This window comes from Drosophila elegans, unplaced genomic scaffold, assembly GCF_018152505.1.
Source record: "Drosophila elegans isolate 14027-0461.03 unplaced genomic scaffold, ASM1815250v1 contig_476, whole genome shotgun sequence".
Taxonomy (NCBI): Eukaryota; Metazoa; Arthropoda; class Insecta; order Diptera; family Drosophilidae; genus Drosophila; species Drosophila elegans.
In genome coordinates, this window is record NW_024545863.1 from 20,780,070 (window position 1) to 20,797,096 (window position 17,027).

Here is a 17,027-nt window from a genome sequence, read left to right on the forward strand (position 1 = left end):
GTTTTAAAACAGGTGACAGGGACAATTGGGTTTCTAAAAGCACTTACACTAAATTTTGCAAAACCTTGGATCGACTTTAATCCTCGAGACTTAAACTTTTCGCTTTGGATTTCTGATGTAGCTCTTTTCCCTGAACTTGAACCTGATGACGAGGGTTCGTCATTTCAGCTGGCCCTTGTTTGGCCCCCAGATCCTGGTCATTGTCACCGGATTGCATGGCCACTCTTATACGGCCAGGTAAAAGAGGGGATTGAGCTCTGGGGCCGTCGGGAAGTTGTCACCATTTCCATACAACGCTGATATATTGAAAGTCATTTGGGGCACGAGAAGGTTGTCTGCCAGACATTTGTTTCCTTCCTGCGCACAAAGGCCAACGGCAAAGACGCAGCCGGCATAAAAAGGGTTAGGCGTTGAAGTATGGCAGAAGTCAGCGGGCAAATTATGACTGTGCAGGAAGGCAGTGGGTGGTGGGTGGAAATGGTGGAAGTACGGGGACAATGAGTTATGTGGACGCCATTGAGAGCAGTCAAGGGGAGCAACGGATATGACTTCATTATCGTGATAAACTTGCTGCACAATGGATCAGACAAGGCAGCTCGTACCTCACTTTTGACTGACCCACCGAGCAGCACTCGGAGTTTTGCATTTCAATTTGTCCCGACTGCTGGCATAAATTGTTGTGCATTGCAAAGGGAAGGCTAATGCCACAGAAGAGCACTTTGAAGCTGAAATTCTGAAAGGGCTCTCAGTGCTTAACCAGCACAAATTGGACAAAATCTGAAAGCGTAACTGCAAGAGCTTAAGACAAAAGCATTGGCCATGTGAGCGGCATATGTCAAAAGAGGAATACGAGGAGGATAAGTGCAAAGCATAATCGGAGAGGAAAAGATATTTTCCGACAATTGCCAGTCTGGCAGCAACAGGAAAAATCGACCACCAAAGATTACGGCTGATGTGTGGGGGGGTCTTGGCATTTGCAAGCCAAATTGTCATGACAGCGGCAAAGAAAGAAAGCCAGAGGAGTAGGGCATTGCTTTGACAAATCAATGTGAGAAATCTTGATATGCAGCCTCAAAGCATGGCATACTTATGAGGGAGCCCAAAGGACCACCTACACTCAGCATCTAGAATCGTTTTAATGTCACAAATAGTTGGATTTCGATTTGTATCTACAGTAAACTTAAATAAAAAACTGTCTAGGGGACTTTATCTTACATAAATAATACTTTCAATACTTGACTTAACTGTTTTTAAAGCTGAAAAATTTGTATTTATATAATGAGACACTTTTACTTGTATCAGTTTTAATTAAAGTGTTTGATTAAAGTAAGTATACAGCTTCAGGGAGGAGAAAATGTTGTAAAAATTAAAAAAGTTAATATCTATGCGGCTTTTACTTTATTTTTAATATAGCTAGGACAAACATATATATCCAAGTGTAGGGCTTCAGGCTGTTTGTCCTTAAAAAAATTGAGTTTAAAGTTAATATGAAGAAAGGTTTCAACATTCCTGGTTCTAAAGTTAAGAAAAAATATATATATTTCCAAGTGTAGGTCTTCAGGCTGATTGTCCTTATGGCTTCCTTTGCCTGCAAACGACAGCTGGCTCTTGGCTGCGATGCTCGATTTTTACTTACATTTCTATCATTTTGTTTCCCTTTTGGCCGACTCCATCTGAACCCGAACTCCTCCATCTCTTTGCAGTGCAAATGCCAGCAATTTGGAGCGCTTCCAATTGCGCATCACGAAGAAGGAGCTGTACGGTGAACAGGACACTCTGGTGGATGCGGTGCTACGTGACATGATCAAGCTGCCAATACAGCATGTTGGTAAGACAGTCTGCTTCCGCCATGCCGTTGTGCAATTGTGGAATTGTGGGATTGTGGGCTTGTGGGCTTGTAAAGTCATAAATACTGGCCAAGTTTGTTGGCCCGAACTAGAGGGCATCCGCAGGGAAGGGCGGACTCAGCTGCACATTTAACTCAATTATGTGGAGCTTGGCGGCTGGTATTATTGAGGTGCCGTTGCAAAACTATTTTCATAGCAAACTTTTTCCAGCGCATTCATTAAACCCATAATTTATTAATAATAAACTTTTAACAGCGGCAGCTCGGAGCTGCGAAAAGAAAACTCATTTGCAGTTAAGGGAAAACCGAGAGAGACGGCGGGGTTGAAAAGGGGACGCGGGCAACAATGACACTGTGGCAGCATAATTGCTGCAACTTTAGCATTGTGACGCTGGCATTTATCACGTATACGCCGCGTACAAAGGCAATTTCTGCAAACAGACCAAAACACGCAGGACTTTGGTTTTAGAGCAACTTTCAGACATAATTCATAAGTAATAAAGGGCTTGGCCAATTTTCATTTGTTTGTTTTAGAATAAATTTTAATGAAATGCGGTACGGTATGCGTGTGGCAGTAGTTTGGTTATTTTGTTTTTGCCTGTTATGGTCAGTGGGAATCATGGCTGCAAAGCTCTGCCTGCAATGATCAAACTATTCAGTTCACTTCACACACTGTATGGAAAACAAGCCAAGAAGGGTTTTAATTCTGGCTCCTTTGTGTGGTATTGTGCGTATACGCAATATTTGTGTGTTTTTTGAATGCGTTTTAATTGGTATTTAGTCGAGTGTAATTTGTTTTTGCAGTCTGGTTTGGTTGAATTTTAAAAGCCGACTACGGACGAAAGCTGATCACTGAAGTGAGAACTGCTTGAATTCCGTTTTTGCTTCAATTAATTTCCAGTGCTTGATTAATTTACATTCATTCATTCGTTCCTTCGTGTCGTTCGCAGTGCAAAAGGAGGGCGGCACCCAGCTGAAATTGATCATCGAGTACCCGAATGATATCAAGGCCTTAATGAAGCCGATGCGGTAAGTTTGGCCAGCGGATGGACGTTTTCGAAGATTTCGCAGTCTGTCGCCGCTTAATGCATTTGTCCCGTCGTCCGTCTCCGATTTTCCGCGTGCGTAATGAATGCAACTTTTGCCCACTTGTCGACAACACTTTTCGCGCAGCCGAGTAAATAAAATTGCGCTTTTTATTCGCTGACTTTCCTGCGGCCTGTCGATGAAAATTCCACGTCCATTGCCGTCGTTTTGCGGTGGCACTTGAAGCTGCTGGTGAATTTAAAAAAAAATTATTCATGCACTTTTTAATGAGATTTAAACGCGTTGGCTTGGTCAACTCAACGTGCTGGTCTCCCATTCTCCCTTTTGCCACAGTGGCGCAACTGCCAAAGTGCAAAGTGTCCTTATAATGCCATTCATTTGCAATTTAAATGAAAGCCCTTTTTTTTGTGTTTTTTACTATATGTATGTATGTATATTTTTTTTTAAATAGCACTCTCTTTCGTGTAAGTAATTAAGCTGGCACGTAGCAATGCAGGTTGTTCACCGTGGGAAAATTCAAAGTGGCCCCACGCAAATGCATTAAGCTGGTGACAGAAGCCCGCAGTTTCTATTCATTTCGTTATGTTGCCACCGCACCTCTGATCCCGCTCATTTGCATTTCCACAGGTTTCCGCGGGACCAGCAAACGCTGCCCAACCATTTCTACTTCACGGACTACGAGCGTCACAACGCCGAGATTGCCGCCTTCCATTTGGACAGGTGAGTGAAAACTTTCCCTTCCAATCCCATGTCGTGCTGCTGAATTCGCACCAGGAGCATTCGAGTGGATAAGAATTCCAATGCGATATCGTTCGATTGAATTAAATTTGCCCCGGCATCGTGCAAATGTCTGGCATACTCTTATTTATTTTTAATTTAATTTTCAATTATACGTAAATATTTATGGTGAGCGTCGAATGGATTGGCCACCGCAGCACAAAGGCGGGGAAATCAGGGAAATATTGTGCAAAATCAATTTGAAATATTCAATTAGGCAAACCAGACTGCATTCTGGACTGGCTGGACATCACCTAAATTTAATTTTGAACAAGAAAACAGCTGCGTTGAAGTGCTAAGCTGTAATGCCCTTATTATTGTAAGGAAATTAACAAAATAGGCATTATATCAGAAACCAATGGTAAAACAAGTTCTTACATAGCCTTGTTAATTTAGTGCAGGGAAAAGTGTAATTTAACTTAAAAATAGGTTGAATAGCAAGTCAAGTTAACTTTATTGATTAATTGTTTTTTAAAGGCATTTGTTTAAAATAAAACACTTTAATAAAAGTTTTTTTATAACCATATCCAGCCTTGTTTATCCTAAATACCTTCAGTAAAACACCTTGAAAAGGGTATAAATATTTAGAATTTGGATTACCAATATCAAGCATTTTTTTTCCCGATAATGGTTACATTTCCTGGGAGATGTGTTCAATATATTTCACAGCCACATTTCACGTTTATGGCCCATCGAAAATTATTCGTTTTTTTAGTGCATGACAAAGCAATCAAATTAACCAATTTGTCGGCCATGTGAACCGGTCCCCGGGCCTACATTCGGCATTCAAATTTATAACACTTTTGGATGCCTGACCCTCTGCGATTAGAATCCCCTATAATCCTGACACACACAAACACAGGCTGAGGTCAGACCGCAGTCAATTTATGTTCATTATTTATGATGGTCGGGGCATATATAATAAAAAATGTCCATACATTCACCCGTTCGGTGGAGGCCAAGGCCAAAGGGTGCCATTAAATGATATTTAAGAATATTTTTCATGAGGCAAAAAGCTGGCTCATGTAAATGATGTGGCCATATAACCCTGCCAGCTATCTGCGCCCTTTCATGGCTAATTAACTCGGCCAAGTAGCCTGACATGTCCTGCCGTCATTTAGACTGGAATTGTCTGCATAGTTAGCAGCTGCTGCTGCTTGCCTTTGACAAAGCTCCGATGGCCAGGTTAATTGCCGGGGGGATTTTTGAATTTAGATAAGGCGTCATAACTTGTGTAATTGTTGTGGCTGCCAAAAGCACGCACATGCCGTCCCCTTTCGAGTTGGTTGACCAACTCTCCTGTCGATTGGCAGGATTGCCCTGCTGGCAAACTTCTGCCAATTCGGCCTGTCAGCCCTCTAATGGAGTGCAGTGTGTGATGGAGTGGCTGGAGTGAGTGGGCGATATAAATTTACGGCATTTTCCCACTGACCTCGGGCTGCCGACGACCCCCAGACAATGAACATGTTGCCAAATAATTTCGATAATATTTTTTGATCAGCCGCCACACACCCTTGACCATAAATCTCATGTGAACCCTTTCAGATCGAATGGGATTAGCCGTGCCTTGACGGAAAGATTGCTGAAATTTTCATTCACTCATTGATTCGATGGGAAATCTATTTTTTGTACTCGACCAACGCAATTTGATTGATGAAAATACAGCTCGGGTTTCACTCAATTAGCGCAATTGTTGTGCGATTGGGTTTCCTTAAATAAACAAGGAGTTATTTTCCTTATTGTATTATGCCCTCCCATTTCCCTGACAACAGTCCACAAATATTTTAGCTTGTCCTTGCCTACGCATTCTGTTTCACACGCAGTGTTTCTCCACAGCTTCCCACAAAAAACATTAGGGAAAAGTTTCCTTGGTGAGCTGTTATTTCGTAGGATGTTTCTTTTCATACCTGGTACTTCTAGGGGAAATGAGGTAGATTGTAAAAGTAATTAAATAACCAGAAGTAACTTGAATTGCTATATTTTTGAGTGCATATATATGATTCATAATCTACTTTTAAAGTAAAGATAATATAGGGGCATATAGGACTTTTATTTGGAAAATATTTGTGTATACTTTGTAACTGGGAATCTCATAGTCGGCTACTTTGACGGTAGCTTTTTTCCTTAATTTTTTGTTGGCATTTCGTTAACCGCTTTTCTGCACCTCTCTCCGGTTTCAGAATCCTGGGATTCCGGCGTGCCATGCCCGTGGCCGGCCGTACGCTGAACATTACGACCGAAATTTATCAACTGGCCGAGGAGAATTTATTGAAGACGTTCTTTGTTTCGCCATCGCTGAATTTATGCTTCCATGGCAAGTGCTCGTACTATTGTGACACCTCGCATGCCATTTGTGGCAACCCGGACTTGCTGGAGGGCTCCTTCGCCGCCTTTCTGCCCAACTTTGAGTCGGGCAATCGCAAGGTATGTATCTGAACACCGCCCCCATGTATCCCCATCCATTTTCATAACCTACGACGCTGACACTTCATCCAGCACGCATGCCAGTGGGATGGGTATGGGGATGGGCATGGGGATCATGTCTGTGGGCCGGGCTAAGTGGTTTTTGATTAATGCACGACCAGCTTCAACACTGCGCCAGATTACAATTTATGCTCCGCCCGCTTCGCTTTCATTACCAATTTCGTGCGCCTGGGCCAAATAACAAATCACTTTATTTACTTAGTCTGTAAGCACTGTGTGTGTGTGTGTGTGGGTGGTATTGTGCTTCGCAACAGGTGAGCTATGAGGTTTCCTGTGGGTCAGTTGGTGGTCAGTTGAACCCCCGAACAACTCACTTAAGGCTTAGAGAGAATTTTAAATAGCGCCGGCTCAAAAGAACTCACTTTTAATTTGCATAATTTTTGTTGTTCGCATGCCTTTTATCCTTTGTTTGTGCACTGGACTCGTTTACCTTTTACCTCCCCAGTGAGCCACTTCGTTCCCACTCCCATTTTCATTCATTCATTCGAGTTCGTTTGGCTGTTGAATTAAAAGCAGAAATATTGTATCAGTTCTTCAGCGACTGGTAAAGCGTAAAATGGAATATAAAATGCAGGAACCCAGGACTCAGTCGTTGGCGTTAATAAATTCTAGAGTCCACTTCATCAACCAAAAAACAAAAAACCAGAAAAAAAGGGACAAGGGCAACAGCTTTTAAATGCAAATTACCGAAAAATTAAAGCCCAGTCCTGTCCACTTCAGGACTCGACTGTCTCAGTTGGCGAGTTGCGGCTATAAAAAGGGTTCATCCGAACTCATCCTCAGATTTGCGCCGCAGCAGAGGCATTTTATTTTTAGTCTATTTTGTACATAGATATATATTTTTTTAGTATCCCTGCCCCGAAGCCTCAAAGGAATAATTCTCTTTATTTTCCCCCTTTTTTTGCGGCGGCTCGCTCTCCAAACAGTTTACAAGTAGAAAATGGTTAAGTGTATACTTGAGATTTGGCGTAAGGCAAAACTGTAAATTATGCACAAGAGATCATTTTTCTTTCTCCTTTTCCACAGCCCCTTCTCTTTTCTTTTCCTTTCCTTTCCTTTATTTTCGTTTTCCCCTTAACCCTTTCTTTTTGCTGTTCAGGTTTTTGTTACATTCTTTTTCCGGCCTGGCCAAGTTTGGTTCCCTTGCGTTGTAAACAACGAGCACATTTTTTTTGTAACTGAACAGAATTTTAATTAAGTTGCAAATTTGATTTGCACGTTTGTTAAATGCTTTGGGAATTCAGTTAAGAGGGTTCTATGGGCAACTGAATTGCAGCGAATGAAGGGGAAGCCAAGAATAAGCATTATAAATGAACAACTTGTTATATAATGGCCAGGATAAGGTGAAATTCAATCATATTTTACTGTGCTTATTATTATTTACTAGAAATCGGGGAGATTGGTCAAAAAACTTTTCATATATAATAATAATATATCACTGCATAGTTACAGATACTATAAGAATAAATTTTAATAACAGTTTGATCTAAGCTTTAGTTGGTACATAGAAAATTACTTTAAACAATAATTTTAAGAAAGATTCCATCCCAATGACTAAAATATATATATTGTGAAACAACATAACTAATGCCATCATCATTTTTTTAATTACTAAGTGCTTCGATTAAGAATATAAAATTTTTAGAAAATCTGTGACTCCAGAAGCACTTTTCATAAAGTTCTTTTCATCTTAAAGCATTTCCATTGCGTTCCACGAATTTATCAAGTGCATTTAACGCGCAGCTAACAAAAATTGCAAATTGCTTGCCTCACATTCTATCTTTTTGGCCCCTTTTTCGTTTCCCGCTGCTCTCATAAAATTTAATTTGGCTTGATTTATGCATTTTTTTCTGGCTAAGCTAAGGTGAATTGGGGAGCTAAAGAGCGCTATGGGAACCCCCCCACCGCTGTCACCATGGCAGCGTTAACTTACCTGAGTTTTCTGCTTTATGTTTGCTTCTTTCACATTTTTATACCCTTGCAGAGGGTATTATAATTTCAGTCAGAAGTTTGCAACGCAGTGAAGGAGACGTTTCCGACCCTATAAAGTATATATATTCTTGATCAGCATCACTAGTAGAGTCGATCTAGCCATGTCCGTCTGTCCGTCCGTCTGTCCGTCTGTCCGTCTGTCCGTCTGTCCGTCTGTCCGTCCGTTTATATGCAAACTAGTCTCTCAGTTTTAAAGCTATCTGCATGAAACTTTCCCAAAAGTTGTCTTTCTATTGCAGGTAGTATATAAGTCGGAACGAGCCGGATCGGACGACTATAGCATATAGCTCCCATAGGAACAATCGGAAAAATAATTGAAAAAAAATTATAACTTTGCTGTTTTTTAATTTTTTGTTTAGTTCTTCGGCATTTAGTAATGGTTAAATATTTCAGAATTATGGTTTAAATTTAATCAAAATCGGACGACTATAGCATATAGCTCCCATAGGAACAATCGGAAAAATAATTGAAAAAAAATTATAACTTTGCTGTTTTTTAATTTTTTGTTTTGTTCTTCGACATAAAGCAATGGTTAAATATTTCAGAATTATGGTTAAAATTTCATCAAAATCGGACGACTATAGCATATAGCTCCCATAGGAACAATCGGAAAAATAATTGAAAAAAATTATAACTTTGCTGTTTTTTAATTTTTTGTTTTGTTCTTCGACATAAAGCAATGGTTAAATATTTCAGAATTATGGTTTAAGTTTCATCAAAATCGGACGACTATATCATATAGCTCCCATACAAATAATAAAAATATATAAAAGAACAATCAAATAATTAAGCTGCAAATCGTCATAGCTTCAATGTTTTTAAACATATACGCAAGTAAATCATAATTTTAATGTTTTCAAAAATATTTAATCTTGCGATAGCTGCAAGGGTATATGAACTTCGGCTTGCCGAAGTTTGCTTTCTTTCTTGTTTTTGTGTAGTTTGTTGCATTTCCCCCAGTTTGCATTTTCCGCTTTCTGTTTGCCTTGCCTTGCTTTGCACCGCCTGCTGCATTCTCCGTACCGTTGACCCCCCGCGAAGAGACCCCCTTTTGGCCCCCGCTTCCGGTCATTACACACTCCGCCGCCGCCGCCGCCACGCCCACTCAGCATAAAACGCCCAACGCGCCGAGCTTTTATTATGCATTTTTGTGCGCCCGCTCCCCTGTTTTTTAATTCTTTTATATATTTCATATACATTTTTTTTTGTTGCTACTCCCGCTCCCGTTTTGCCGTTCCTGTTCCTGTTCTTGTTCCTGTTTCTGTTGCCGCCGTTGTTGTACCTCTTGTTGTTGTCGCTATTGTTGACCCCCTGACCCCGCAACTCAGGGACGGAAGGTAAGTTGCGGTGGCCGCAAGAAAACGCGGGGCTTGCGCAAAAGTTTTATTGCCTGCCTCGGCCAGCGCTGGGCAAATAATTTAATTTAAGCAAAATTAATTTAGCCTGCAGTTAAAAGAATTCGCGAGAGAGACAGTGAGGGCTGCCATAAAGCAAAACTGATATTATAACACTCAGGAAAAACTCCTGTTTTCGTTTTAAGAACAAACTTGTCAAGGTTACACTCACTTAAGATTGGAAATTAGAATATTTTATTATAAGGGGCAAGCTAATCTAAGCCTTTTGACCTGTCTGTGCTTAAGTCATAGTTCTTGTAAGATGTAAAACTCCAGTTTAAATAAAAATATTTGTGAGTGGTTTGGCTTAAAAAGTGGCATGGTTTTAAAAGCTTTTTTGCCTTTAAAACAAAGTAAAATTTGTATATAGTTTAGAAAGATAATTTTGTATAAATTTGAAAATAGATGGGCCTAATATTTTAAAAGGTAACATTTTGCTTACGTTTTCCTCATAACTCGAAGTTAAGAAAACCATATTTCAGAGTGTAAATTTCACCGCTTAGACAGGCATACCTCGGTTGTTTCTGTTGGCCGCTCGTTGTTTGCCTGCAAGAATCCGAATTGATTTCCGGTCCTCCCTCTCTGCTTTTCACCCCAACAGCTGTGGCGGCATCCCTGGCGACGCTCCTACCACAAAAGGAAGAAGGCCCAATGGGAGACAGATGCCAATTACTGTGCCCTGGTATGTATCCTCCAACTGATGCCCAGCCCCGGCCCCTTGTGCTGCGGTTTCTTTTATTTAATTTGCATTTAAACTCGATTGAAATGCAAATGTTTTTATTGTGGTCGTAGCAGAGGGAGAGCTGACTTAATTAAGACATTGCTGGCCGAGCTGCAGCTTAATTTTGCATTTGATTTTTCCCCCTCTCTCTCCCTTTCCCACTTCTGCAAAATATCCACTTAGGTCCGGGATATTCCGCCCTACGATGACGGCAGGCGGCTGTACGACCTCATGGACATGGCCGTCTTTGATTTTCTCACTGGCAACATGGATCGTCATCATTACGAGACGTTCAAGTGAGTATTGGGGCGAGGCAGGACTACGGGCCCTAAGGGGTTAAGCCGGATGTGCGAGCGTGTGTGTGTGTGTGTGTGTGTGTGTGTGTGTGTGTGTGTGTGTGTGTGTGTGTGTGTGTGTGTGTGTGTGTGTGTGTGTGGGTGTAAGTGTCTATATGTCCTTGGCAGGGTAACTAATGCGATCGGTTTATTTCCGCACACATGGCTTTGTTGGCTTCCTGCCTGCGTCTCCTTGGTCTGCCTTTGGCGCGTTACGTATGCGCCCCGTGTGCTCCTAAGCACCTGCATTTGCCAGGGATATGCCAGCACCTGCATGGCAAGCAGCCAGCCAAGCCAACCAGCCGCCGTCGATGTGGCAGATGCAGCAGCTGGAAAGATATTTCCGAACCACGCCGGCAAAAGGTTGCAAAACATCTCAGCTTTGTAAGCCGCCACCGCCGCTGTCACCCCACATCGATGCCGGCCTGCTGCTAAATTGTTTGTTATGCAAAAGCGTTTGTTGGGCTTACGACCTGTCATCGCTGGCACCCAGCTAACACCTGCCCTGATAGTGGGCCTGGCCCGGTCTAGCCTGGTCTTTTCCAGGTCGACTTCCCATGCCAGGCAATTATGCCGCCAATCTGCCGAGGCAGACTTGGGCTGGGGCCTGCCTGATTGCCGCATTCACTCTAATTTGGATCGACTCTTGTTTGCACTCGCAGGGTCTACGGCAATGAGACGTTCCCCCTGCATTTGGACCACGGCCGTGGCTTTGGGCGGCCCTTTCACGACGAGCTCTCCATCCTGGCGCCCGTGCTGCAGTGCTGCCTGGTGCGCAAGTCGACGCTCGTCAAGCTGCTGGAGTGAGTATTGCCTTGAATCAAGAGTTAATCTACGTAGTCAGGCTAGTTTTGCTACTCGCTATTATAATGGAAATTGACTATTACGAAGTTTATTCCTCAAAGAATAAATAACCTCACATCTTTATTGTCTCTACAGTACTTACACAAGCGTATGCTATTTTAATATCACAATGCTTAAGGAAATCATTGAATTACAACTGCTACTTTACTACATTTCAAACATATAAACAGCCAGTAAATCAATATTGTTTTTAATTTGAATATTTAATATGCTAAATTTATGTGCTTATGATTAAGGAAATCATTGAATTAATTAATCTTTAATTAATACTATCAGAAATATAAATATGATGATGAATTAGTTTTTGAAAGAAGAGTTGACTATTCAATAACATATATTGATTTATTTTAAGCTGATTTTATGTGCTTATTTGACTCTGCAGTTTGGTCTTTAAGATGTTTAGATTATTGTATGGTACTTGAATAGTAGAATGATAAATGCAAACATTGAGTTATTAAATGCTCTGTAGTGTAATAATGTTATAATCCTTTGTGATTTGTTTGTATTTGCTTATTTCATGGTCCGAACAATACAAGATTGATAACTTGATGATATTCAAACATCAATTTGCTTTTTGAAGTGCCCACAATCTCGTCAATTATTTTAAAGGATTTATTATAATGACTAGCAGGATTATTTTTTTAATTTGTAGATGATTAGGCTTAAATTGCAAAGCTTCAGTGGACTAATGAAACATTTTAATTCACCTGCAGGTTCCACAATGGCCCCAAGCCGCTGTCGCAGCTGATGAGTGAGTCGCTGAGCCTGGATCCCGTCAGTCCGGTGCTCTGGCAGCCGCACCTGGAGGCCCTGGACCGGCGGACCGGCATAATCCTGCAGAGCATACGGGACTGCATCAAACGGAATCCGCCGGGCGATGTGGACGGATCCGAGACGGACCTCTCCTCATAGCGATGAGGAGGCGGCCAGAGGGAACCCACAAATCATCCTAGAGCATTAGCTTAAACCCCTAGCTGTTAGTCGCGTGTCCTGTGTGTTGAAACTGAAAACAAAATAATTAGCATTAATGTTGGTGGCAATCGGTCTTTGAAAAAGACCAACGTCCTATGTGAAGGAACCCCTATCGCTCTGTCTGCACATACCAAAAAGAAATGAGAGAAGAAGGCCAAGAGCCAGGGGCGGAATTGAATTCACTCTAATGTTTATACTTTCACCTAGATTGTTTGTCGGGCAGCTGGAAAAGCATCGATTGGCAATGAAAATTGAGTACCTCCCACCCAATCGCACACCCAAATCACACCGAGCAGTATCGTACGCTTACAGTGGGTGCCAAAAGTAAACAAAGACACAATGTGCAAACAACCTGAAGGAGATAGTGAAAACAGGGCAAAAACTCAACATTTTGCCAGCGTGCGCCAGAAGGAAACTTGTTCAAAAGACTATAAAACATAAACAAGAGGAACTATAACTGAAAGGAAAACTAAAAAATTAAAAACTATTTTTTAAATATTTATTTATAGTTTTTTCATACATATTTACGACTTTTATGTGCATACACTTTTCCCGTATGCAAATTGACCCCTCCCCTCCCGCCCTCATTCTCAAGTAAAGTTGTTGCAAGTTTAGTTTGTAAGTTGACCTAACTTTATGATCGATATCAGGCGTAGCTTTATCCGATTCAAGGATCGTCTTATTAGTTAGTCCAATCAGTTCCAGCGAGAATCATGTACTTCACCATGTGGGAAACAAAACAAAAGAGAAAGAAACTACTGTTAACAAACAAATTATTACTATTATTGAGTATATAGCTAAGTTATGTTTGTTTTTATTATTGTAACGTTTTTCAATTGTACCTTATGTGGTTGAGATAGAGAGCATTAATTGGCCAAGATGTAAAGATGCAGAGACAACAACTAAATTGTGTTAGAATTAGTAAAATTTTAGTGAAAATTTCAGATGTAATTAATAAAAAAAAGTACCAAAGAAATGCCTGTATTGTGTGTTTTTGAAAGCTTTCTTTTACGGTTTTACGGAGAAATAAAGAGTATTATCGGTACTCGAAGAGAATTGAGTAAGTATTTCTGGCTCTCCCGCTAATTCAGTCAATCGCTGCCCAATTGGGAACAGTAATATCAGTGCTCTCTGATATTTCGCACTGCTGGAGGCCCCTCTACAAAGAACCCAAGCTAATGCCGGCCACATAGCAGCTGTTGGGGTCAGTTTTCTGATAGCTCTGCTCCGAGCACGTTGTGTGATTTTTGTTGTCGAGTGATCTATCAATTAAGTGCCCAAGTGAGTTGATGAATGGTTGTTTGCTTATTTCATTTAGTTTATTTTTTTCGCAAACCGAATTAAGACTATAAAAACATAATTGAATATAGGAGCTCGGCTGAGAGATCAAGTGTTATAAATAATATGACGATTATGCAATCGCTGGGCGGGCCGCATTCCAATGTCGAGCGGGCCGCATTCGGCGGCTGACGGAGAAGTGATTGTCTGTTTTGGTGTAAGGTCCCAATCCGCCTATCGCCCAGTGCCCGTATCAATTATTTAAGGCAGTGCAACTGACGTGTCTCAACGTAAATGAGCGGAATCTGCGATTCCATCGGGGACTGGCCAACAAAGAAGGAAAATCGACATAGCCCACCTTATGCAAATATCCGAGCTAATCAACTTCCAGAAAATGTCCCACTCCATTGTTGACCTGCGCTCGGACACCGTGAGCCAGCCCACGGACAAGATGCGGGACCGGATGGCCTCCGCCGTGGTTGGGGATGACGTATACGGCGAGGATCCAACCGTCAAGGAACTGGAGGCGCGGACAGCGGCCCTTTTCGGCAAAGAGGCGGGTCTCTTTGTGCCCAGCGGCACCATGGGAAATCTACTGGCAAGTGAGTGGCTACCATAGCATAGCTAGCACATAAATAAACCCTGGCTCATTTTCGGCATTGCCCTTCCCCATCCCTGGTAGTGGGCAGAATCGCTTATGTTTATTAGTTTAAACCGAGGCCAGTAGTCGTCTCAGATTACAAAAGGCAAGGTGAGCCAACAAAAAAAAGAAAAAGGTGAAAGAAAAACAAGAAAGCAGAGCTCATATCATGCATCAGGTACATTATCGTAAAGGCTAAGGGCGCCCATAAACATAACATTAATTTTTATAGACTTTAATATTAGACGTGGACGTGTGCCACAGTCGAGCTGGTAACGGAAAAGCAGAAGGCTTTTGGATAAAGGACGAAAGACCAGGGAGCAGTCGCTCCGGGCATCGCAATTTCGAGTAATTTATGCATTCGCTCAAATTAATATTTCTAATGGAACTCGAAGTTTGCATTTCATTCAAAAAGAAACTTTACTTAGACTTACAATTGTGCTAATTTTTCACGAGGGTTGCTTCAGTTAAAGGTGAAATTCATGAAATTACTTCTTGGTCCGAATGACTTTCATTAAAATTGAAATTTTATGGAAAAAATATCTATAAATATTTAGAAATCCCTCTTTTTTATTAGGTTAAATAACAATGAGCACACCTCATAAGTTTTGGTGATATTATAAGTTATGATTTTGTGGCAGTCGCTACTGATACAAACATTCCCTTATCTTAACAAGCTTAAGTACACTTCAAAGTAAATCAAAAACCAATTAAGAAGACCAGGTGTAAAGTTTTTATGAGATATAAAAATGTTTAAATGATTTTCACCTAAAAAAGTTTCCGGAAACTAAGCTGAAATCTAAGCCAGCTTTAAGATGTATATAGGGACATTTTTGAGGTATTTCGTTAAATTTTTTTTGGAATAATTAAACTTCCGTTAACCTAATTTATATGATTAGAAAATTTTAGATTAGCTTGAAAGTGATACTGACCTCGAACGTTTCCCTTGATAATTCCCCCGCAGTTATGGTTCACTGCCATCGTCGTGGAGCTGAGGCCCTGGTCGGCGATTTATCGCACATCTTTTTGTACGAGCAAGGTGAGAACAGCAAACCGCACACGCACTCCGGCCCACTGACTCCGGAGCGTTTTCATTAATCACGTTTAGGTGGCGCCTCGCACTTGGCCGGCGTCCAATTAGCCACGCTGAAGAACGAGCAGGACGGCACCTTCAGCCTCCAGGAGCTGCGCCGCAGGATCCGACACGAGGACTGCCACGAGCCCATCACCTCGCTGGTGGTGGTGGAGAACACCCACAACATCTGCGGCGGCAAGGTGGTGCCGCTGGCCTTCCTGGACGAGCTGGCCGCCCTGGTGCGACAGCCGGGAGTGGGCACCGGCTCAGCCCGTATCGCCCTCCACATGGACGGAGCGCGGGTCTTCAACGCGGCCGCGGCCTTGGGCGTGGGCGTGGAGCGCATCTGCCGCGACTTTGACTCCGTCTCCATCTGCTTCAGCAAGGGCTTATCGGCCCCAGTGGGATCCGTACTGGTCGGCTCCAAGGCCTTCATTTCCGAGTGAGTTTGACCCGCCTACGGCCAGAGTATCTAATTCCCTGCCTGCCAGGTCCTTGTCTGCTTCTCCAGTTTCGATTGGGAGGATGTGGGAGGCCACACTTTAATATAATTGTGGAAGCTGCCTCTTCAAGCTTTGCTGTTGATTTCTATTTTGTCCATTTTAAGTTAATGGAATGGGGATCCTTATTTTTGTTAATATCAATTAAACAAAATCGGCTTGTGTGGAAAAACCTTAAGATCCGTGACTTTAAAACCAAAAAAAGCCATATCTTTTGTGAAACAAGAGTCACATTACGTTTCAAAATAAAAATTTAAAGTTTTTTTTATTTTCAATTGGATAGTTACATTTTCTCGTATGTTCATCTGTTTTGCTAGAAATAATATTTACAAAATAAAGAAAAATAGAATAGCATTAGGGGCTTAAATTTGTAATTCATTATAATTATATAAAACCCTGATGTAATCTGTTTTTTCAATGCTTAGAGCACACCGTCTACGCAAGGCTTTGGGAGGCGGCATGAGGCAGGCGGGCGTGCTTGCAGCAGCTGGACTAGTGGCCTTGGATGAAGTGGTGCCGCTGCTGGGCAAAGATCACGAGCGTACGAAGAAAATCGCGAAAGGTAAGCAGTGCCAAGCCCAATTATTTGGATTTCAAATTTATTATTGGTTTTCTCCTCAGCTATTTTCGAACTGCAGAGTCCCAATATCACCGTGAGCCTGGAGACTGTGCAGAGCAATATCCTTCTGGTGGAGATAACTCAACCCAAACTGTTGGCCAGTGAGTTCGCCGACCGCCTTGGCACCGTGGAGTCCGGAGAACTGGAAGCTGGGGTGACGGGTAAACACGGAGCCGGAATCGTGGTGAAGGCCTGTGCCCGGGACTGGGCCTTTGCCCGTCTGGTACTCTACCACCAGGTGGACGAGGGGCAGGTGGAACTGGCCATCAGGAAGCTGAAGTACGTCATCGGGCAGTACGACCTGCGATGGCCCCGCGAATAGGCGTGGAATTTGTTCTTTTGAATATTACTAAAATGACAAACACAATTAGATTTCGCTTTTTGTCGTTTAATTAAAGAGATAGAGGGAAGCGAAGGAAAAGCTCAAATTTGTATTATTGCCCCTTGAGTGGGTCCGCGCTGCGTTTACATTCACGCATGACC

General features: G+C 42.1%; 2 protein-coding genes across 3 annotated transcripts in view; both read left to right on the forward strand.

Moving 5' to 3' along the window:
• LOC108147175 (extracellular serine/threonine protein CG31145) overlaps positions 1-13,408 on the forward strand; it is a 68,063-nt gene extending 54,655 nt beyond the window's left edge. The window contains 8 exon segments of the mRNA XM_041709111.1: positions 1,704-1,828; positions 2,797-2,875; positions 3,521-3,613; positions 5,851-6,094; positions 10,142-10,222; positions 10,445-10,557; positions 11,259-11,399; positions 12,174-13,408. Coding sequence (XP_041565045.1) covers positions 1,704-1,828; positions 2,797-2,875; positions 3,521-3,613; positions 5,851-6,094; positions 10,142-10,222; positions 10,445-10,557; positions 11,259-11,399; positions 12,174-12,372 — 1,075 coding nt within the window. The 3' untranslated portion in view covers positions 12,373-13,408.
• A 213-nt stretch (positions 13,409-13,621) lies between these two features.
• On the forward strand, positions 13,622-16,965 carry LOC108147100 (probable low-specificity L-threonine aldolase 2). Of its 2 annotated transcripts, XM_017273387.2 has the most exons (6): positions 13,622-13,713; positions 14,102-14,312; positions 15,315-15,389; positions 15,459-15,867; positions 16,351-16,487; positions 16,547-16,965. In XM_017273387.2, exons 2-6 carry the CDS (start codon positions 14,105-14,107, stop codon positions 16,864-16,866), a joined length of 1,149 nt encoding a protein of 382 aa, XP_017128876.1. In that variant the 5' UTR covers positions 13,622-13,713; positions 14,102-14,104; the 3' UTR covers positions 16,867-16,965. The 2 variants fall into 2 exon arrangements, with proteins under 2 accessions (XP_017128876.1, XP_041565554.1); XM_041709620.1 differs by lacking the exon at positions 13,622-13,713 and having other exon boundaries at positions 13,806-14,312.
• Positions 16,966-17,027: the final 62 nt, after the last annotated feature.

Excerpts from the sequence above, each read along its gene's own strand:
- LOC108147100 (XM_041709620.1), top strand. The coding sequence starts at position 14,072 with ATGCAAATATCCGAGCTAATCAACTTCCAGAAAATGTCCCACTCCATT. Across the intron at positions 15,868-16,350 it reads TCCAAGGCCTTCATTTCCGA|AGCACACCGTCTACGCAAGG; the intron begins GTGAGTTTGACC and ends TTCAATGCTTAG. Across the intron at positions 16,488-16,546 it reads TACGAAGAAAATCGCGAAAG|CTATTTTCGAACTGCAGAGT; the intron begins GTAAGCAGTGCC and ends TTTTCTCCTCAG.